This window comes from Phoca vitulina, unplaced genomic scaffold (genome assembly GCF_004348235.1).
Source record: "Phoca vitulina isolate PV1807 unplaced genomic scaffold, GSC_HSeal_1.0 scaffold30, whole genome shotgun sequence".
NCBI lineage: Eukaryota > Metazoa > Chordata > Mammalia > Carnivora > Phocidae > Phoca > Phoca vitulina.
The window spans coordinates 9,617,819-9,641,071 of NW_022589733.1; the positions used below are offsets into that span (position 1 = coordinate 9,617,819).

General features: G+C 43.5%; 1 protein-coding gene across 3 annotated transcripts in view; it reads left to right on the forward strand.

Moving 5' to 3' along the window:
* RSPRY1 (ring finger and SPRY domain containing 1) overlaps positions 1-19,204 on the forward strand; it is a 42,332-nt gene extending 23,128 nt beyond the window's left edge. For all 3 annotated transcript variants that reach the window (XM_032424583.1, XM_032424582.1, XM_032424584.1), the window contains 9 exons: positions 177-243; positions 653-784; positions 2,349-2,464; positions 3,431-3,574; positions 5,346-5,457; positions 8,170-8,272; positions 8,607-8,759; positions 13,445-13,549; positions 17,249-19,204. In XM_032424583.1, the coding sequence (XP_032280474.1) occupies positions 177-243; positions 653-784; positions 2,349-2,464; positions 3,431-3,574; positions 5,346-5,457; positions 8,170-8,272; positions 8,607-8,759; positions 13,445-13,549; positions 17,249-17,345 (1,029 nt within the window). In that variant the 3' untranslated portion in view covers positions 17,346-19,204. The remainder of the gene's footprint in view (positions 1-176; positions 244-652; positions 785-2,348; positions 2,465-3,430; positions 3,575-5,345; positions 5,458-8,169; positions 8,273-8,606; positions 8,760-13,444; positions 13,550-17,248) is intronic.
* The last annotated feature ends 4,049 nt before the right edge of the window (positions 19,205-23,253 follow it).

The window sequence follows — 23,253 nt, forward strand, 5'->3', positions numbered from 1 at the left end:
TCATTACTAACAATATTAGCAAACAGAGAATTGAGGACTTAAATGAGTTAAACTTTTCTGACTGCTCCCAACAAATCTAGCGCATATTGGATACGAAGAGGAAATTGCTAACTTACCGCCTCTGCAGGGGAATGATGTTTCTGCCTTTTTGTTTTTTATCTTTTGTTGTCTTTCAGAAATTACAGTCCCACCCCACAGTCATGCTTTTTGCACTTATCGCACTGGAAAAGTTTGCACAGACAAGTAGGTATAGTGACTTCTTGCACTAATGATCTTCCGTATCGGTTGTTAAAAATCTTATTTTTCTTACTTACTGGATGAGCTTATGCTTTGAGCCCCAACAAACGTGCACATGTTCTGTTTTTCTCTGGGTAGATTGCCTCAAGGCCAGTAAGATGTAACAGGGACAGAAGCCAAGAGTCTTCCCACCTAAGAATCAAAACTTGTGACCACAGTTACTCACTTTTTATAGCTAAAAAGTTAGCAATGAGATTGCTACTTCCCAGAAAATAGTTGAGGCTCTTGGGCTAGGTCATTATTCTAGTTTCCACGTTTTCTGATTGCCTCTCCTCACTCCTTCCTACCCCTTACCTGCCCCGCAAATCATCCTACTCTTTCATGGTTGATTCAGTGTGTCTGTCTTCCCAAACAGGTGAAAATAAATTGACTATCTCTGAATCCAGTATTAGTGACCGACTCATCACATTGGAGTCCTGGGCTGATGATCCTGATTATCTGAAGCGTCAAGTCGGTTTCTGCGCCCAATGGAGCTTAGACAATCTCTGTAAGTAGGCGTTGTGCTTTATTAAAATGCCTGCTTCCATATCCAAACCCATTTCTTATATAGGATCACTGTTCTTCATTTTGTTAATAGTGAGTGTGACATTTTCCTTGAAAGGGCCTATACTGTAGGTTGGCCGTATTGTAGCAGAAAAGTATTCTAGGGACTCTCCAAACAAGAAGTATATGGCATACTTCTTTTTTTTTTTTTTTTTAAAGTTTTTCTTTCTTTTTTTTTTTTTTTTTTAAGATTTTATTTTATTTATTTGACAGAGAGAGACACAGCGAGAGAGGGAACATAAGCAGGGGGAGTGGGAGAGGGAGAAGCAGGCTTCCCGCTGAGCAAGGAGCCTGATGCGGGGCTCGATCCCAGGACCCCGGGATCATGACCTGAGCCGAAGGCAGACGCCCAGTGACTGAGCCACCCAGGCACCCCTTATTTATTTATTTGACAAAGAGAGACACAGCGAGAGAGGGAACACAAGCAGGGGGAGTGGGAGAGGGAGAAGCAGGCTTCCCACCGAGCAAGGAGCCTGATGCAGGGCTCAATCCCAGGACCCCGGGATTATAACCTGAGCCGAAGGCAGACGCCCAATGACTGAGCCACCCAGGCGCCCCTATATGGTATACTTCTAATTTCAGCACTCTCCTGTTCAAAAACTTTTACTGGTCCCCTACTTCCTGCTGCATCTGGGCCGTTAATCAGATGGCAGTGTCCAATCAAGTCTTCCCTACACAAACTGTCTCCTCACTGTCCTACAAGCAGGCCCCAGTCATCCCGATCTCTCTAGGCTTTTTCCTCACTTGGAGTTCCCTCTCTTTACTCTTCTAATCCTAACATGGCTCTTCAAAACTCAAGACACGTCTGACCTACGCCAAGAGGGCTGCTCCTGGCTTTTCTTTTTCTCCTCCAAGGGCTGCTAGAACGAAAACCATCCTACTACTAAATCCTCACTCCCCCTCCATAGTTAGCATTGTGCTAAGGCATGGCTGGGTGTGTGTGCCCCCCTCCCACCGCAGCACTGTGGAGAGTTGCTTTGTGCACAGCCTGCGCGGTGCCAATGAAAGAATCATTCCGAGGGGCGCCTGGGGGGCTCAGCTGTTAAACATCTGCCTTCAGCTCAGGTCATGATCCCGGGGTCCTGGGATCGAGCCCCGCATCGGGCTCCCTGCTCAGCGGGAGGCCTGCTTCTCCCTCTCCCACTCCCCCTGCTTGTGTTCCCTCTCTTGCTGTGTCTCTGTCAAATAAATAAATAAAATCTTTAAAAAAAAAGAAAGGAAAAGATAGAATCATTCCAAAAAGGTATAATTTGGCTTTTATTGCATGCATGATAACAAATATAGGGAACAGAAGCCTAAACCCAGCAGTGCCGTCCCAGCTTGTCCCAGCTTTGGCTTGATTGATCCTCATATGGTCGTGCAGCGGAAAGGCAAGGTTTTAAGTCTCCCTACCTATCCTGCCATTTCTGAGCACCCCCACCTCTTAACCAGGATGGCAGCCAGCGAAGACACTAGCTTTTTTTCCACAACAGCCTGCCTTAGAGACATGACCACTTTTTCTTTTGCAGTTTTAAAAGACAGTAGGCAGCTGACCTATGAGAAAGTGGACCTGAATAGCATTAGGGCCATGCTGAATAGCAACGATGTCAGCGAGTACCTGAAGATCTCGCCTCATGGCTTAGAGGTAAAGCTTTCATGGACGGAACATGTGGGGGAAAAAATCTTGTTCTCATTTTCACGCCCTGGTTCTGAACAAAGAGCCATTTCTAGCAGAATAGATGGAAGTGTCAGGTGTAGAATTTAGTGATTCATCACTTACATACAACACTGGTGCTCGTCACAACCAGTGCCCTTCTTTAATCCCCATCACCCATTTAATCCATCCCCCCGCCCACCTCCCCTCTGGCCACCCTCGGTCTGTTCTCTATAGACAATTTGATTTAAATATGTCTGTTTTCAATCTCTGCCGCTTTATTCAGCTAAAGGCGCAAAGACTAGTGTTTTCTGAGAGAGGCCCTTCCTTTTTGAATCCCTGCATCACAGTTGTATTCTGGCTAGTGCTCCCCTCCTCCCTGGACGGTGGAAGTGTTGCTGATTTCGTGGTGCAGGTTGATGGAAGCTGCTGATGCACAGGAAGGCACCATCAGGCACCAGACACATCAGGATGAAAGAGCTGTTTGAAGAATGGCTGCAGACAGCTCTTTGATCTTACGTTATTGCCAAATGCCTGCCGTGGTTTTCTGCTTTCAATTATTTTTAGGTACCCCATCTCATACCCTTCAGTGTCCTCCTCTCTCTGCATCCTAACACATGCAGGATAAGGCCATGTTGATGCATTCGTAAAAGATTCTACCGGGAGGGTAAAGCTCTATAAGTACTTCAAAAAAGAAGCCAGTAGCCCCCGTTAATGGTTACTGCAGCCATCTTTGAGGCCTTCCAACCCTGTTAGAACTCCCTAGGAATAAAACTATAAGAGAGAGCATGCTTCTTTCTGTTTTGTACTTCGTATCACTGAGGATGCACAGAGAAGGAAACGACCGTCCACCAGAAGCTTTAATAAGGAAAAGGACATTCCACCTCTAGGCAGTCACTTAACTTCCATGGTCTTCAGGCATTGACGGTGGGCTGTCGCCCGCTTTGGTTTTGCCAGGCTCGCTGTGATGCCTCCTCGTTTGAAAGCGTGCGTTGCACCTTTTGCGTGGATGCCGGGGTGTGGTACTACGAAGTCACCGTGATCACTTCTGGTGTCATGCAGATCGGCTGGGCCACACGAGACAGCAAATTTCTCAATCACGTGAGTACCCTAGAGAACGGTGTAAATGGGGACAACAGCAGTTTTTTGGCGAGTGGGTGGAGGACACAAATTTTCCAGATGGGTTTGCACAATGATCATTTCTCGGGCTGAACCACATGCTGCCAGATCCGACACAAGGGTTTGCTAACCCGGTTCAGAAATAGGAAAACACAAGGGAAATCGCCCCTCGGTTTTTTTTTCCCCCGAGTTTTAAGTTTGCACCTAGAGGTTGGCTGTGTCCTTTGTCTTTGTAGGCCCTCCTCCGGTGCCAGCCACATCTCTGGCTCAGTTTTTATATTGGAACCTGTGATGACTTTTACCTTGCATTTAAGCTGTAAGAACTTTGTAGGAATTCTCTTCCTTTCATAAAATACTAAATGTTGGCTTGACTTCTTTTACTTGACTTTTACTTTGTAACTAGTAGGCACATTTGTTTTCAATATTTAGCATTTATCTTTTGTTATAGAAAGCGGTCACGTAAAGAGGGAAGACGAAACCCACTAGAGGAAGCAGGATTCATCTACCGCGACTTGAGTATCAGAGGCTGGGGTTCCTCCCTTTCCTATAGATGTTGATTTCTTGCCAATATATACCCTTCAGATGTCAGCCTGAACAGCTTTCTTGTGTTATTCCAGTTTTAAGCTGTTTGGAATTAATCCAGTTTTGATTTGGACTCTTAATGGACATAGGAGTTTTACCCTTTGAACTGGGAAAACCCCTTGGATTATTTTGTTAATCTAAACAATAGTCTCCCATATGTAAGGTCCTAGGATAGGTTTTAGAAGTGAACCAAACTGAGCCTGCCTGCCAGAAGCATAGTTTTGGAAGGGGCCCTTCCAGCGAGGCTGTATAGCATCTTGGAATTGTGCATAGCGTTTTGCCAAACTCCTTGCTGGAGAGACAACTGGAGGAAGGGGACCAGTAGAGAGGTCAATTCTTGTCCAGGATAGAAAACTAGACCCCAGACTGCTCTTGCTTTCGTTGGGAACTTACCCTGATGAAGGGCCTCCTCTTTGACTGGGCCTTAATTAAAACCTGGAAGCGTGGGGCTTGATTGTGGCACCATGAAGTCAGAAGTACATGGGTCTGGAGAACAATGCCAATTAATAATTAATAAAATCTTTAAAAAAAAAAGCACTTAAAATAATTTAAGATCCCATCCACTCTTTTAACAATAAAATAACTGTGAAATAATTAAAAGGCAGTAAGTAATAAAAGCTGCCAAGGACCTATATGATGCTCCAGTTAAGCCCACCTCAGAATAACTATTAGCTGGTCATCCACTCTAACCTTTCTCTTGCCTCCAGTTTTGAAATTTCTGAGCATGTGGTTGTTGTGAAGTCTACTACATGCAAGAAAGATGTTTGCCCAGCTACAATGAAGTGGAAAGCACACCAGTCTTGGAATCAGAAGATTCCAGCATCCAGACTTGACTTTCTGAGTAATGATTTGTCCTTGGCAACATGGTTGACCTCTCGGAGCCTTTATTTCCTCTTAAAGTGGGGTATAATGCCACCAGCCTCAGAGGGGTTAGTGAAGATTCAGTGAACTAACACATGTGAAACTTGGGAGGTATTTGGTGGTGAAGTCATGATCTAGTCACAGAGAACCAGGCCTTGAGGTCAGAATTTTGGTATCTTCCAAGAACCATAGGCTTCCTTCATCCAGAAAGCTTCGAATTCCAGCCACCAGGTTGATGGTTACGAAAGACACTTTTCCCAGAACATAGCAGGCAGAGCTTGCTAATCTTCTGGGCCCTGTCTCCCTCCAGGAAGGCTACGGCATCGGGGACGACGAATACTCCTGCGCGTACGACGGCTGCCGGCAGCTGATTTGGTACAATGCCAGAAGCAAGCCTCACCTACACCCGTGCTGGAGAGAAGGTATTCGTTCCTCTCTGTGAATTTATCAACTAAGTGAAGACATCTGGGTATGATGAGGCATCTATTATGTTAGGCCTTAAAATATTTTAATGGAAGATTTAATGTGAAAAGGGATATGAACCTTTGTATTCCCTGTCATGGATGTGAACAGTATTCTCCTGATAAGTTCACCTCTGGTGGGGCCCTTCCTTTAGCAAAACCATTTCGGACTATAAAATTCTTAATTTAGTGGGGGAAATGATAAGATTAATATGAATTCAGGGTGCCTGGGTGGCTCAGGTCATAATCCCAGGGTCCTGGGATCGAGCCCCGCATTGGGCTCCCTGCTCAGCAGGGAGTCTGCTTTGCCCTCTGCCCCTCCCCCCTGCTTTGCTCTTTCTCTCTCTCTGTCTCGCTCACTCTCAAATAAATAAATAAAATCTTTAAAAAAAAAGGGGGTGCCTGGGTGGCTCAGATGGTTAAGCGTCTGCCTTCAGCTCAGTTCATGATCCCAGGGTCCTGGGATCAGGCCCTGCATCAGGCTCCCTGCTCGGTGCAGAGCCTGCTTCTCCCTCTCCCTCTGCCATTCCCTCCACTTGTGCTCTCTGGCTCTGTCTCTCTGTCAAATAAATAAATAAAATCTTAAAAGAAAAAAAAAGATAAATATGAATTCTAGTTTCATTCCCCCCGACAGCAAGAGTAGCAAGTTCCATTGACTGAGCCAGCCAGGCGCCCCTCTGGGTACATGCTTGCATCAGAGCATCCAGGGAGATACGCTGGGAGGATGCTGACATTGTAATGCCGGTAAAATGAGGATTTTTCAGAGACCAGATGGGAATAGGCACTCCACAGTGGCCACATTCTGGTCCCCTCTAGAGCAGCTTTTAAGGACCATTTGAGCACTTTCAGCCTCAAACACACCTGCCCAGCTTCCATTCTCCAGACATCAGGCTTGGGGTGATGCAGCAGGGGCACATGCTGCCAGGACTCTTAATCATGGCTCTAGGATTTTAGCAGGAATGTATCTTATCAACTTACCTTACGATCTCTTTTGCCCCATTCAGGTGTTCATTCTGTCCAAGGCCTTAGACCCAGGAAAATATTTATTAAGGAAAGATTCAAGCAGCAAAGTTACAGCCATGCAGTTTGTTAAAGGGTTAGATTATTGAGTCTTTTTACCCCGAACTAAATACAGAGAAAACAGGTGTTTTCCCCCCCCCTCCCCGCTGTGGCCCCACTGCACTGGAGGATGGTATTCTTGGAGGGCCTTCTGGTGGCCCCACTTCGTTCTGAAGATGTAGAGCCATATGGTAGGGGATGGAACCTCTGGAAAGATTTTACTCCCGGCTTTGAACAGTATAGGGGAGAGAACCCAGCTCCTTCTCCAAGCATCTCTCTTTTGGTTTCGTGCCCTGATCAGCATTATAGATGTCAACTGAATTTTCAGGCATGCTAAGAGAACAGGAATCTGACCACTCCTGTGAGGGGATGGCTCCACTTAATTAGCTCCATTGATAGTGTGGGAAAAGAGGAAACCTGAGAAGCCTATATAAGCCCTCCTCTTAACAGGCGGGTTCTTAAGGGAACACAAAGCCTCTCCGTTTAGCAGACCGTAAGATGGAGGCACTGTCCGCAAAGACTGCCTCATTTGGGGTTTTAATAATTTTTAAAAGGATTACTGAAGTAATATGTTTAGCATAAAAATTTGGAAAATAGGGGGGAAAGGAAAATGAAAATCCCTCGTAATTTTTTTTAAACACTTAAAATTTGGTGTATGTATTTTTTGCTCTTGTTATATTCATATGCCTTGAACAATTTTGCAGGTTATTAAATAACATTATTTTTAAAGATTTTATTTATTTGAGAGAGAGACAGAGAGAAGAGAGCACAAGCAAGGGAAGCGGCAGAGGGAGAAGGAGAAGCAGGCTCCCCGCTGAGCAGGGAGCCCAATGCGGGGCTTGATCCCAGGACCCTGGGATCGTGACCTGAGCCAAAGGCAGATGCTTAACTCACTGAGCCACCCAGGTGCCCCAAAATAATGTTATTTTTAATGGCTTTTTCAATAGCCCATTTTATCATTAAACTCTATCAACCAATGCCCCAAGAGATTGGAGAGTGATGCTGTGATTTTTAAAATTATGATTTAAAAAAATATTATAAACCATTCTGGTTTTCTCAGGATAAACCCCTCGAAGGGAAACTTCTCTAGCCTGGGGGATACAGCTTTTGCGATCTATTGGCAGATTCTCCTCCACCAGCTTTGAGTATCCATATTCCTTGTCGTCACTGTATAATTTCATGTGCTTATCTTTGACAGTTTAAAAGGCAAAAACTTTTGAGTGAAGACGAATGTTTGTTTGTTTTTTTAACATGTTTTTGGGCAGTTGTTATCTCCGAGAGTTGAAACTCACCAGAGAGGCAAGGTAGCACAGGATTTTGACCTTGCCATATTTCACTGATCCCAAAATGCCATTTTTCCACATTTTAACATCTTCGAAATTGGGATGCAGCTTATAATTGATGGCTTGTCATAGATTAATTGGCAGCATTTTCTTCTTATTGGTACATTAAAATATTAGATCAGCTGCAAAAGAAGCAAGGAAGATGAATGTGTTAATACATAGCTACAGATGCAGATTTAATACAGTGATGTATTTAACCCTTGAGACACTGAGCAGAACCCTGGCAGTAGTACATACCCTTACCCTAACAATGTTCCACTTTATCCTCTAGGAGACACAGTAGGATTTCTGTTAGACTTGAATGAAAAGCAAATGATCTTCTTTTTAAATGGCAACCAGCTGCCTCCTGAGAAGCAAGTCTTTTCATCTACTGTGTAAGTAGCTTTCCTCAGTCAAAAATTTGAGTAGATTCATGTAGTTCACTTTTCTCCAGAAAAAGACTTTGTCCATTTATGTGGTCAGTTGTGATGAGAAGTCATTTTATTTCGAGTCACTGGGGGCCCATCTGATCATACCTACAACTGTCCTGAAGTTTGATATAGGAAGATGAGGGCAGGATATTGTCAGGGTCACAGTCCTGTCTAGGTTAGTGAACAGAATCTGTCACCCTTTCTGCTAGGGTACAACATCTCAAAGCCACTTTGTGTATATGAGCTTTACTTTGTTTTCATGAATTCTCTTGACCTCTGTCCTCATTTTTATTTGTAGATCTGGATTTTTTGCTGCAGCTAGTTTCATGTCGTATCAACAATGTGAGTTCAATTTTGGAGCAAAACCATTCAAATATCCACCATCTATGAAATTTAGCACTTTTAATGACTACGCCTTCCTCACAGCTGAAGAGAAAATCATTTTGCCAAGGTAAGGAATCTGCTTAGGCTGTCTGCAGACTTTCACATGCATCTCATGAGAAGCTGAAATAGCAGTTCCTTGAGAGATTTTTTTCAGCTTTTTATAAATAATTTTGAAAACCTGAGTAAAATGGATGACCTCCTAGGAAATAAAAATTACTCAAAGAGATCTCAGAAGAGATAAAACAAACCAGTTATTATAACAAAATTAACTGAAACAAAGTAAGAGGTATGTCCCCCAAAAACACCAGATCCAGGTGGTTTCACAGGAGATTTCCACCAAATTTTTAAGTAACAGACAACTTCATTACTATTTAAGATGTTACAAAACCCTCAGGGTGCCTGGGTGGCTCAGTTGGTGAAGTGTCTGTCTTAGCTCAGGTCATGATCCAGGGTCCTGGGATCAAGCCCTGCATCTCGGGCTCCCTGCTCAGTGGGGAGTCTGTTTCTCACTCTCACTCACGCTTTGTGCTCATTCTCTCTCAAATAAATTTTTAAAAAAATGTTATATAATCAGTTGCTCCTCACAATCCTGGAACAGCAGCTCTTTAATAAATGTCCCCATGCTTTAATAAAACCACCTTTTCGCACCAAAAAAAAAAAAAAAAGTTACAGAACCCAGAAAGAAATCATTCCAAATAATTTTTATGAGCTAAATAAAATAACATCGGTATAAAAACCAGACAATATAACACATGCACATACACGAAGAAGCCCCTCAAACTAACTCTACCTGAATGTCAATGAAAAATCCTAAATATTAGGAAATCAAGTACATCTTTTAACAGATGTGCTTTGAACTTCGGGATTTAATGAAACATATTTCTTGTTGGGTTTAGCTACTTGGCAAAGATGCCAACACTGTTCTGCAGCCCTTAGGACAATGAATGCCATCTTGGATAAAATTTCACAGCCCTTCTTTGCCAAAAATTGTGCTCGGCCTTAATTATCTCCTTGGATGAATACCTGCTTTCCTCCCTTACGAGATGAACGTGATCTGTTCCTTAAGCTGGGAAAGACTCCAGCTGCTTCCTGGTAATGACCTCAACTTGAAGCTTGTTTCACGATATGAGCCAAAAGTTATCATTTTTTAACAGACAGCTTGCTGGGCCTGTGTGAGGAAGGGCCTTCCTGCTACTCATGCCACACGGGTTATATCAATGACAGAGATTCTCCCAGCACTCAAGGAGACCACACTGGCCATGCTGTAGCCAGGGTTGAGCCGTCATGCCCCTGAAGGTATCTGTAACACAATGTTGTAATCCTCGCTCCTGTTTTGTCTGAAAAAGCAGGTCTGTAAACAGCCCTTCTGGGCTGTGCTTCACCTTGGGCTCGGTGTCTCAAGGCTGAAAAGCAGCTCAGCAGTTTCCAGATGAACCAGAAAATGTCACTTGGTGACCCAGCAGCTTTGCCTGCTACAGCAGAAGCTCCGTAATATAGCAGGAACAGAAGGGCCACTTACATACCGGCTCAGGGACCTGAGGGTCATTCTTCCCTTCAACTTGTCTTGGTGCCTGACAGAGATTCTGAACTTTAAATTCCTCTTGGTGATCGTCTGAAGTAATACCTCGCTCGTCTGGCGTACCTCGTTCCTTTATTGCTTGGCCTGTCATCTTGGATGTCGCCCAGCAAGCGGCCTGCCTTGTGACGTACACCCTGAAAGGGGAGGGCAGGCCCCAGGAGTTCCGCTGGAGGCCGGCCTCCGCTCACACTGCTCCAGCATTTAGGGAACCGCCCCTGCAGAATTAAACTTGGCAAAAGTCAGATGGCAATAGGTGCTCTGACAGCAACCCCGGCTCGGGAGTCGGAGGCTGATCAGGCCGCAGAAACCTCCTGCTGCTACCTTGCACCCTTTAACCTTCCAGTTGCACCTTGATGCAGGTTGTGACATTAGGTGTGTATGTGCCTGAGACCGTTTTCTATGCCATTAATATTTTCAGCCTGTGTTCCAAAAGCTTCTATGCAGCTTGTATTTGTTTACTCATATATTCCTTTCTGGCCTCATGGTAGATCATGGCCCTGTGACTATCTGGGATCTTGTAAATTGTTCTATATTGTATAGACTCTCTAATTCTTCTCCTTCATTGATTCTTTTTTCCCCTTCTTAACCTTTTTATTATGAGAAACTTCAAATACACACAAAAGAAAACAAGAACAGTACAGTGAAGCACCATATCTCCACCTCTCAGCAACAGTGGCCAGGATTGTAGAACTGCAGGCTTCCTTCATCTGTTAATAACTCCATTATCATTCCAGGTTCCCTGGCCAGAATCCCAGAGTATCTTTGACACCTTACTTTCTGCTCTTCCTACATCCTATCCCTCAGCACACCCTGGGAGCTGTGCCTTCAGAATACATCTCAAATCCAACTACCGCTTATCACCCTCACTGCTGCCACCATCATCCCAAGCTGCCATCATTTCCCACCTGGATTATTTTCACCCTGCTCCTTAGTTGGTTTCCTGTTCCTACCTGGACCCCCTTCAGTCTATTCAACACAGCTTCCAGAATGATTTTGTTACGGCTTTAATCAGATCATGCCCTTCCCTGCTCGAAAGACTCTAGTGGCTTCTCATTTCACTTAAGGTGAAAGCTTAAATCCTTACAGTGACCTAGTAGGCTGTACACGATTTGTCCTCTCCTCTCCTTTATTACTTCACTGATTTTATCTCCTACCCTCTCCCATTTCTTCATGCTCCTTATTCAGCCACCTTGGCCTCCTTGCTGCTCCTGAAACATACCAGATTATAGCCTCAGGGCCTTTGCACTTGCTATTGCTACTAGAATGGGCCAGTGTGTGTTTTCCAAGGCCACCCAGCAATTAGCTCCATTCTGATGCTGTCTTCCCATGATCTCCTCATCATCTTTGATTAATTTGCTAAGAGTGGCTCACAGAACTTAGGAAAATAGTTTACTTACTAGTTGACAATAAAAGGATATAATACAGGAACAGATGGAAGCGATGCAGAGGGCAAGGCCAAGGAGCCTCCATGCTCTGTGAATGCGCCACTCTCCCGAAACCTCCACATGTTCACCATCCCTGAAGATTTTCAAGCCCTCTCCTTTTGGGTTTTTATGGTGGCTTCATTATGAAGGCGTGATTGATGAGAACATTGGTCGTTACTGATTGAACTCAATCTCCAGCCCCTCTGCCCTCCTGGGAGGTGGGGGGAGGAGTGAAAGTTCCAACCCACTAATTACAAGGTTGGTCCCCCTGACAACCAGCCCAAAACTTAGGTTAACTAGGGGCTTTTCAAAAGTTGTCTAATTAACATAACAAAAGACCTGTATTGCTCTCATCTCTTAGGAAATTTCCAGGGTTTTAGGACCTCTGTGCCAGGAACCCAGATGAAGACCAAATATATATTTATTATAAATTACAATATCACAAATGGTATCCCCAGATATCCACAGGTCTCATTCCCTCACACCCTTCAGGTCAAATGTCACCTTCCATGGCTGCCATATTTTAAATGGTATCTCCCTGCTTCTCACGTACATACTACCTTATCCTCCTCCCTGCTTTCGTTGTCTTCATACTCCTCTTAAAATTCTATATATTTTACTTTTTCACCTAGTTTCTTTCTAGTCTCCCTTCACTAGAGTGTAAGCTCTCTGAAGGCGGGGATATGTTTTTACTCCTCTCTTCACTGCTAAATCTCCAGGCTTTGGCCCAAGGTGAACAGAGTGAATGTTTCATTTCTCTTGCCCAGCGTCAGGGTTGCACCTTCAACAAAGCAGTTCTGCCTGTTTGCTTTTCTATTTCAAACGGAGTCAAAGTGTGATGCAAGGGTTCTAACCTGAGGTGTGTGGGCTTCCAGAAGAGTCTGTGCTGGACTATCATAAATACCTTGAAATTGTTTTGTTTTGTTTTGTTTTTTAAAGATTTTACTCATTTATTTGACAGAGAGAGCGAGAGAGCACAAGCAGGGGGAGCAGTAGAAGGAGAGGGAGAAGCAGGCTTCCTGCTGAGCAAGGAGCCCGATGCGGGGCTCGCTCCCAGGACCCTGGGATCATGCACTGAGCCGAAGGCAGACGCTTAACCATCTGAGCCACCCAGGCGCCCCTTGTTTTGGTTTTATATTTAAGATTTATTTATTTGTCAGAGAGAGAGAGAGCACAAGCAGGGGGAGCGGCAGGCAGAGGGAGAAGCAGGCTCCCTGCTGAGCAAGGAGCCTGATGCGTGGCTGGGATCATGACCTGAACAAAAGGCAGATGCTTAACCGACTGAGCCACCCAGGCATCCCAACACATTGAAATTGTATAAGAACTTGTGTGTGTGCATTTTTCTTGGGTAAGTCTCCTGCTGCTTTTCATCAAACTCTCAGAGCTGTAGGACTTAAAAGTGAAAATTTGCTGGTAAAATAAAGCTAGTACTAGCCTGAGAACCAAAAGATTTGAATTTGGTTCCTGAATCTGTTTACCATGTGTGTGACCTTATGCAGATCATTTCCATGAATTATGCCTTTGTCTGTAAAATGGGAATGACCATGCCTCCGTCATTCTCTACCATAGAAAATCACTCACTATAAGGTTGAAATGAGATGCGTGTGAGAACCTTACTGAACAGAACTTAAGGAATACATCGTATACTTCACATGGACAGAGTATTTTCAAAGCATTTAATATGCAGCACTGCTAATAGGCCCATTTATTTATTGACCAAGTAAGTTTCAAACTACACTTTCTACTCAGGCACAGGCGCCTTGCTCTGTTGAAGCAAGTCAGTATCCGGGAAAACTGCTGCTCCCTGTGTTGTGACGAAGTAGCAGACACACAACTGAAGCCATGTGGACACAGGTAAGAGGGTTTGGTCATTTCTTTTGTGTATTACATTAGGCAAAATTTCATCCTGTTCTAGAATTGCTTTTATAGTTGTCGGGGAGGAAGGAATTCTGCTCTGTCCAGAGTTCCTCTAGCTGGAGTCAGAATTAAATTTGTATGATACAGATTAACAGGAGAAAATCACATTTAGTTTCGTACATATGGGGAATCCACACAGACACGAAATTCCGAAGACAGTCAGGCAAAAGGAGCTATGTATGTCTGCATAAGCTAAGGAAAGGGTAGGGGTGGGGGTAAAAAGGGGAGGAAAGCCGCTAGCAGGAAGGTGAGGGGATGTTTGGAAAACAAAGGTTGCCCAGTTATGCAGATGAAGTTTCTTAGTGTGCTAATAACTCTTCCTGGTACAGGTCCTCTATTTAAATTCTTTTTAGGCAGTTGCAGGGAGGTCAGAGTCTCTTCTTGAGTCTTTTGGACCTTGATTGTTTTCAGCTCAAAGTAATCTGCATGTCATTGTGGCCCATCCTGGGGCTGCCTGCCCTTGGACCCTACACAGTGTTTCTAGTTCCATAGCTGTTCACTAAAGTTTATTATATACAAAGTGGGCTGAATGAGAAATTAGTTTGCCAGGGAGTGCATGGCTGTCTTCCAGAAAGTACCTGAAGTAGAAGAAGCTGCTTAATGGAAGGCCTCTGTTTTTATTTTGGTTTTTTTTAAGATTTATTTATTTGACAGAGAGAGACACAGCGAGAGAGGGAACACAAGCAGGGGGAGTGGGAGAGGGAGAAGCAGGCTTTCCGCAGAGCAGGGAGCCCGATGCGGGGCTCGATCCCAGGACCCTGGGATCATGACCTGAGCCGAAGGCAGACGCTTAACGACTGAGCCACCCAGGCGCCCCTGTTTTTATTTTGTTTACTCAGTACTGTATTTTAGTATAGTTTTCACCTCACAAAATGTAAACGTTTTAATACTATTTATGAGCCTCTTGGGAAATCCCTTTTAGTTTTTAGGGCCTCTTCGTTTACTTACTGTTTACCCTCCTAACCGTTGAGAAGGCAGTGCCTCCCTCCCGTCTAACCAAGTTTCAGTTGTATGAGATGAATCAGAGGGCAGCCTGGATCCTATAGAAGAGTGTCTAAACATCAGCAAGAGCAACAAGTACAAATGCCCCCAAGAAGGCCTCCCAGCCGAGGTTGGAAACGGAAAAAGGAGCCAGGCGGTGTGCTGCCCCTGACCTGGCCCAGGCACGTGTGCTGACTGTGGAGGAGCAGTACCCAGGCTGATGTTCCAGGCCAGCTCCCTGTAACTCACCATATCCCATACTCTGCCCTTCTCGTCCCCCTCTCCCTCCCCCCCCGCCCTGCTTTTACTTTTGATAGAGCTTTAGCCACCAGTATTGGACCCCAGTTTGTCACCTCCAGGTGTGGCTCAGCCTGGGCCCTTCACTCTACCTTGCTGACTTTTGCAATGGGTTGTTAGCTAATTGGCTGTTAAGGGAAGTACAAGCAGTGGATCTCCTTTCACCCTTCGCAGTACCAGTTTCTCTTCTGAAAGAAAGGCACAGCGACTCCAGCTGTGGCTGTTCCTTGGTATCAGTTCTGCAGCCCAAATTCTCAGTTTGAGCACCTTTGAAGGTTTTAGTTATTAGAGCCTCACAGGCAGATGCAAAGTTTAAAGGATGGATATCTCAACACCGTTTTTGATCTTTGTCTCTGGGAGGTTGTTAAGATCCCAAAGAGTAGTATCTGGTCTTACTCATCTTTGAGCTCTCTGGCCATTCTCAGTGGTTTTGCACACAATAAACACTCAGGAATGGGGGCTGAAATCTAAAAACTTAGAACCAGGTATCTTAAGTATGAGCAGTCTCCATAATAGATATATACAAGACAGGATTGGAAGAGGAAATTTAAAGAGTTGTAAGAAAATTTAAGGGACACCTGAGTGGCTCAGATGGTTAAGCATCTGCTCAGCTCAGGCATGATCTCAGGGTCCTGGGATTGAGCCCCGTATCAGGCTCCTGGCTCAGCAAGGAGTCTGTTTCTGCCTCTCCCCAGCTCATATTCCCCACCCCCACCCCCCACCCCCGGCCACATGAATAAATTTTTTTAAAAATTTAAAAAACGGCAAAAAAAAATTTAGCTCAACTTTCAGCAGCAACAACAATTTTAAAGTGGCGGGGGGGGGGGGGGAGAGAAAGGAAATTAAAGTGAATGACTTGATCTGACCCTGGGAAGATATGGACAATCTAAGCATTCCTATTACCATAGAAGAAACTGAGATGATTATCCAAGCTACATTTGCACCCACACTGCTCTCCACCCCACCCTCAGGCAAAAATACTAAGCCCAGATGGTTTCACAAATGAATTCTTTCAAACTTTCAGGGAATAGATTCTATATAAACTCCAGACCAGGGGAGCCTGGCTGGCTCAGTCGGTGGAGCATGCAAATCTTGATCTTGGGGTTATGAGTTTGAGTCCCCTGTTGGGTGTAGAGATTACTTAAATGAGTAAATAAAAAATAAAAACTACAAAAAAAAAAAGGGCTATTTAAGAATACGTACCAAGAAATATGTGGTGCCTGTAAGAAGAAAACTTGTAAACTACTAAAGAATGCAATACGAGACTTGAATAAATGGGTCTGTTCTTAGAAGACTTCTCAGCATTGTAAAGGTGACAATTTTCCCTAAACCCTAATTTTAATTTGGGTCAACCTTTTTTTTTCCCCCTAGAAATAGAAATGCTAATTTAAAATGCTAATTTATGTGATGTAAGGCAAGAAAATTCTGAAAGAGAGGAGTTATGGAGGGCACCCACCCTACCACATCTTAAGATATATTAAAATAAATGCTTATGGGGCACCTGGGTGGCTCAGTTGGTTGAGCGTCTGCCTTCGGCTCGGGTCATGATCACAGGGTCCTGGGATTGAGTCCCACATCGGGCTCTCTGCTCTGCGGGAGGCCTGCTTCTCCCTCTCCCTCCACCTAACACTCCCCCTGCTTGTGCTCGCTCTCTCTTTCTCTCTCTGTCAAATAAATAAATAAAATCATTAAAAAAATAAAGTAAAATAAAGGCTTATAGTTTGCTCCCAGTATATGAAAAGAATGACAGAACAGTGGAACAGAATAGAAACCCAGAAATGGAACTAATTACATACAAATGAAAATTTAACATATAAAGGCCTTGTGTCAATTCTGCGGTGCAAGATGGACTGTTTGATATTGGGATAAATGGCTAGCTGTCTGGGAAAATATCATGTGTCTCTACCCACATATCCACATCTATAAGTTTTTGCTGTGTACATACAGACTTTCTAGAAGAATGTACTTATTCCTCAGAAGAGGAAGATGGGGGATCAGAAATGGGAGGAGACTCATTGTTGGTTTATATATTTAGTTCATTTTTTTTTTTAAAGATTTTATTTATTTGACAGAGAGAGACACAGAAAGAGAGGGAACACAAGCAGGCAGAGTGGGAGAGGGAGAAGCAGGCTTCCCGCTGAGCAGGGAGCCCAATGTGGGGCTCCATCCCAGGACCCTAGGATCACGACCTGAGCCAAAGGCAGACGCTTAACGCCCCTATTTAGTTCATTTTTTAACCATGTGTAATGATTACCCTTTCACTGAACGAACTTGTTAATATTTCAGATTGAGTCGGCACATTGTCGGTTTGCCCTTTGGAAGCACTAACCTAACCAGCGCTTGTATCTTTCTCCTCAGTGACCTGTGCATGGATTGTGCCTTGCAACTGGAGACCTGCCCGTTGTGTCGTAAAGAAATAGTGTCTAGAGTCAGACAGATTTCTCATATTTCATGACACACGTGAAGAGGCATCACGGACTTATTTCTACTCAATTCCAGCCAATGTTGAAGAGAAAAACAAAGAAAAAAAAAACATCTCTAATCAATTGTGCGCACATTGAAACTTATAGCCATGGCCAGATTTTATGCTAAAAATGGTAGTTTGTCAAAGACAAAATTCTCTTAGAATCTAACCCAACTTGCCAGCCCTGAGAAATTCCTTTTAAGGCCAAGGAAAGCTGAATGCTAACAGCTAGGCCTGTGGTCCTTCCATGAAAAACCATAGGAGACCATGCCCTCCCGAGTGCTGAAACCACACCGGAATTCTCCATGTTGGGTGTATTTGATTGTTTAACAGGATGTTTTGTCTCATTCTAAAGTTTTTATTTGGGGCAGAAGTCGTTATGGAGAAGTAAATAACAGCATTTCTGGGTTAAGCATAACTCCCCGTTGGTCAGAGAGACAGTGGTGTGTTAAGCGTGGATGTTGCACTGCAAGACTTGAATCTATAAACTAGAACCACCCAGGTCAATGCTACGAGGAACATGGAGGGCCTGAAAGAAGGTGCACAGACTGTGGGAAAAAACCCAATTTTTTATATTTCCGTGATTCCAAAGAACATTGTAGTTTTTTTTTAACTGCAGAAAACTGGTGGTATTTTCACATTCATGGTGTTTCTATCCGGTTTCAGTACCCGCATTTTCTGAGGAAAAAATGTTTTAACAATGCAGGAGGAATTCTTAAATTAATTGCAATGTTAGACTGGAGAAAATTTGGTATTTAGGGTATTTTTAAGGTACCATCAAATCAGGTTTTTTGTTTTTTGTTAAAAATTTTTTTTAATCAGTATTGTTTTTGGAGGTAATATACTTTGAAACTCTTGAACTAACAGTCTCAAAAACTCTTAGAAGACAGTCTGAGAGCGCGTATTCCTATTGTTTTAAATAAATACATGTTTTTGAAGAGTAAATTCAATCATGGATTGTTGCCTATGTCTTCATCAAAAGTGTTAATCCCTCTCAGGGTCTCTGGTGAAGACCTTCAAGAGTTTGGTTTTTTCTCCCAGAAAATTGGAAGGTAGAATTGTAAATTCATAGAACTTATTTTATAATGGTGTACCTCAGCAGCTGCCTTTCAATTTATGCCAAGTCCTTACTGAGTTTATACTTGAATAGTAAATATGTCTTCTGAGTTTTACAGTGTCTTAAACTCAATGCACATTTTTTTTTCTTCCTTTCCCACCCTTTCTTGTTTGTAATTCATTAAACTGTCCTATTACAGAGCTGATTTCCTTCCTGGCTGTACTTGTTGGGGTGCTGGATTTTTTTCCATGTCTTTAGTCTTCCGTAAATTCAAATATATATATATAAATATATATATGTTCTCTTCTTTAGCTTGTGGTGAATACAGTAATTTGCATTGAAGAAATAAAACATTTGTTGCCTTTTTGACTAAGATTTCACAACTTTCATTGGTGTCTACTGCTAAGGTTCTAAGACCTCATCCTCTCAGTTTTAAGGGCTACTTTCCAGGGTAGGAGAGAGTCAAGTAAAAAGAATTAAGAAGCAAGGGTAATCATTTACTCATCCCGCAGATCTTTATTGAGCACCTAATATGTTCTGGGCACTGTGCCTACATGGTATACAAAACAGATCTGTGCATGGAGCTTACGTATATCAGACGTATAGTGGGTAGAAGACAATAAATTTCTGTTTATTTTAATAAATTGTTAGTGCCTTAAAAGAAAAGATTAAGGTACTGCAAGAGAGAACGAGGGGCACTTAATTTAGATGAGTGGAAGTGATGAGGGAGCAGAAGGCTAGCTGAGGACAAAGCAGAAGCTGACACCCTACACCCCCACCCCCCATGTGGTATATGTGACATTCCTCAGGCACTCCTGGCTGCCCTAAAGGAAAAACAAATGGTTAACTGATAGAGATCACAGTCTTGCAGAACAGGAGTCTCCCTCAGTTTACAAATGTCCTAGTGATTTACAAGGAAGAAGCTTTCTTACCAATAGCTTAACTTCCAGAGACCCATAACTCGGTTCCTGAAGCCCTAACATCACCTTCCCCTCCATAAAATTAAGGGAGGCTGAGGCAGAAGGAAATGTAAAAAAACTGGATTTCTTCTAAACCTAAAGCCCATTGACAAGTACATGTGATAGGAGGAATGTAACATTCCTCCAGGAAACTCCCAACTGTCTTCACGTTGGTACCTTATTAGAGGGAAAAACAGCCTTGGCTTGACAATAGCCAGGTCTCCATTATCCTGAGACTCTTCTTTAGCATATGACAGCCCTTCTGAACACCCGCTTTGTCCTCAACTCCCCAGCTTCCAAGTATATAATCAGCCACACCTCACAAACCCAGAGCAGCTCTTTCTGCCCACAGGTCCTGTCCCTGTGCTTTAATAAAATCAACTTTTTGCACCAGAGACGTCTTAATTCTTGGTCGTCGGCTCCGGACCTCACTTATATTCTAAAACTTCATCAGAAGGGGGCAGAAGAAACCTCACTGAGGAAGTAATACTAGTAAAAACTCCAAGGAAAAAGTAGAACGTGGCCAGGCAGAGAGACTGAGGACAAGCTTCAAGGACTACACAGCTATGGGAACACAACATTCTAGGTGAAGGCCTAACTAAGGAGGAAAGCTCAGTAAGCTCCAGGATCTGATGGGAGGCCCCCATAGCTCGTAAGTTAGGAACAGAGAGTAGAACAGTGTGCTCCCGTGTTGGAGAGGTCAGGGGACTGCTCATGAAGTCATGCTGAGGATTTTGTATTTTATCCAAAGTGCCACAGAAAACAAAAGAGTTTAAGCATGGAAGTGCTTTGATAATTTTAAAAGATAGCCCTGGCATCTATATGGAGAATGGAAAAGATTGGGGGGGGGGGTGCAGGACAGAGGACAAGCAAAACATGGAAATAGTCCAGTAAGGAGACTTTGGAGTCCAGCAGAGTGGTGAAGGTGGCCTATAAATCCAGTGGAGAAAAATAGCATTGATAGGTAATCTGTCACAAATCAAAGGAATGCAGGAGCCTATTAGCTTTCTAGAAGTCTACCCTTGAATTTTGTTCATAAGTTGTAATCTTGGAACTGCTTCAAAGGGAAAGACCATATAGAAAACTAGGAAATAACAAGCAATGTGGAAGAGAATAAACAGTAGATCAATATTCTGCATTGCATGTAAGCATTTTAAGAGAAATTGAAAGCTAGGCTTTTACTGATGATATATTGTACCACAGAGAAAAAAAATTAAGTTAATGGCATTTCTCCAATGATTTATTGGGTAAATGCTCCCAGGGTTCTAGCAAAAAAAAGTTTTTAATGAATTGCTATCTTTTTGGAATGATTAATAAAGCAAGGTAAAGTTATGGTGCCATTTGCACACCAGGAAACAAGGATTCAATCACAGAAATCAAAACAATTTCATTTGCAGAAAATGACTCTTGCATGAATTTCCAACACCTTGAATATGTATCCAGGAAACAAACCGTCCAACTAAGATCAGCTCTTTCCAAGACTGGCCATTTTTTATTTATTCACTTAAAACAATTGTTTTAAAGGTTTTATTTATTTGAGAGAGCGAGTCAGATCATGAGCTGGGTGGGGGGGAGAAAGAGGGACAAGCAGACTCCGCACTGAGTGCGGAGCCCAACATGGGGCTCCATCTCACGACCCTGAGATCATGACCTGGGCCGAAATCACGAGTGGGACGCTTAACCAACTGTGCCATCCAGGTGCCCCCAATTTAATGTAGGAACACCTGGGTGGCTCTGTAGTTTGATTGTCTGGCTCTTGGTTTCGGCTCAGGTCATTATCTCACTGGCTGTGGGATCAAGCCCCCTACCCAGCTCCTCACTCAGTGGGGATTCCGCTTGAAGATTCTCTCCCTCTGCCCCTTCCCCCTCCCAAATAAATAAATCTTTTTTTTTTTTAAGATTTTATTTATTTATTTGACAGAGACACAGAGAGACGGAACACAAGCAGCGGGAATGGGAGAGGGAGAAGCAGGCTTCCCGCTGAGCAGGGAGCCCGGTGTGGGGCTCAATCCCAGGACCCCGGGATCATGACCTGAGCCGGAGGCAGACACCCAACGACTGAGTCACCCAGGCGCCCCCCAAATAAATAAATCTTAAAAAAAAATTTTTTTTAATGCTCTACCCACAATCAAAGGATTTAGGAAATGATTATTAATGGAAAACATTTAGTATCTCCAAGTAAGTTTTAAATTTTTCCTTTAAAGGCCACCATTCTGTCTTGAGCAGAAAAATACCATGTTCTGATTTCTAGGAGTATTGTTTGAGAACTCAGGGATTGGAGCCATATATAAGCGTGACGGTTAAACATGGCCTTGGGAGTAAGCCTGGACCCAGTTCCAGCTCCCTGATGCCACTTATCACCTGTATGCAAGTACTTCTAAGCCTTTGTTTCTTAATCTGTAAGATCAAGATAACAAAACCTTTAGAAGTTTCTTTTTTTCTCAGAGTTTCAAGTATTTCAAAAAGACAATGTATTTATATAAATGTTTAGCACAGTAACTGGCACATGCCTGAGTAAATGGGTACCTATTATTTATGCCCATTTGTTCTTTTTTTTTTTAATGACTTTTTATTTATTTATTTGACAGAGACAGTGAGAGAGGGAACACAAGCAGGGGGAGTGGGAGAGGGAGAAGCAGGCTTCCTGCTGAGCAGAGAGCCTGAGGAGGGGCTTAATCCCGGGACCCTGGGATCATGACCTGAGCCGAAGGCAGAAGCTTAATGACGGAGCCACCCAGGCGCCCCGCCCATTTGTTCCTGAAGCTGGACATGGTGGGGGCGCCTGGGTGGCTCAGTTGGTTAAGTGTGACTTCAGCTTAGGTCATGATCTCAGGGTCCTGGGATCCAGCCCCATGTTGGGCTCCCCACTCAGCGTGGAGTCCGCTTCTCCCTCTACCCCTCCCCCTACTTGTGCTCTGTTTCTCTCTCAAAAAAATAAAATCTCTTAAAAAAAAAAAAAAGCCAGACATGTGTGAAGTGAATTAAAAATAGCCACAAATTGTTTGACATCCCTCCCATCTATATAAATGAGGTTTATGTACCCTCCCCTAAAATCTGGATGGGCTCTGTGTCTGTTTGACAATAGAATTCAGTGGAAGTGAGACTGTGCCAGTTTCCAGTCCCTAAATGACTGGCAACTTCCACTTCCTGTCTCTTGAAATATTTGCTCTTGGACCCCGCCACCATGGTGTGAGAAAACCCAAGCATCCCTGGGAAGACGTACATGGAAAGAAACTGAGGAGCCCCCTCCCTGCCAACCACCAGTCCTCTAACAAACATCCACAGCTGAGCTCCCAGCCAAGAGCCAACAATAATTTGCCAGTCATGTGAGTGAGCATGTTGGAAGAAGCTCCTCTAGCCCCATTCCAGCTGCCCCAACTGATGCCAAGTGGAACAGAGACTAGCTGTCACTACCAAGTCCTGCCTAAATTGCAGATTAGTAAGCACAATAATCATTGTTTTAAGCCACTGAATTTTGGGGTGGTTTGTAACAGCAATAGATAACCAGAACAGATGAAATCATCAAGTCTCCTACTCCACTCTGATCCCATATATGATTTAGAAGTAGAAAAAGGGTGGGCAAGTTCATTTAGTCCAGAAGAAATAAGTGGTTTATAAAGAAAAATAGGTCATGAGGAAATGCTGAGGTTGCTTTGAGCCGCAAAACCAGCACTTAACTTAAATGTAATTCAGTCTAGTTAATCAGCAAACCTTTATAGATACCTGTCTTCTACTTGGTGCTAACTATAGTACCTCTGAGAACTGATCTCGTTCACTCTGGATATAACAATGTCTTGGTAACCATTTTTAGTTCCAGAACCCAATGTTATCTATTTTTTTTTTTTTTAATTTTATTTGAGAGCGATAGAGAGCAAGCATGAGT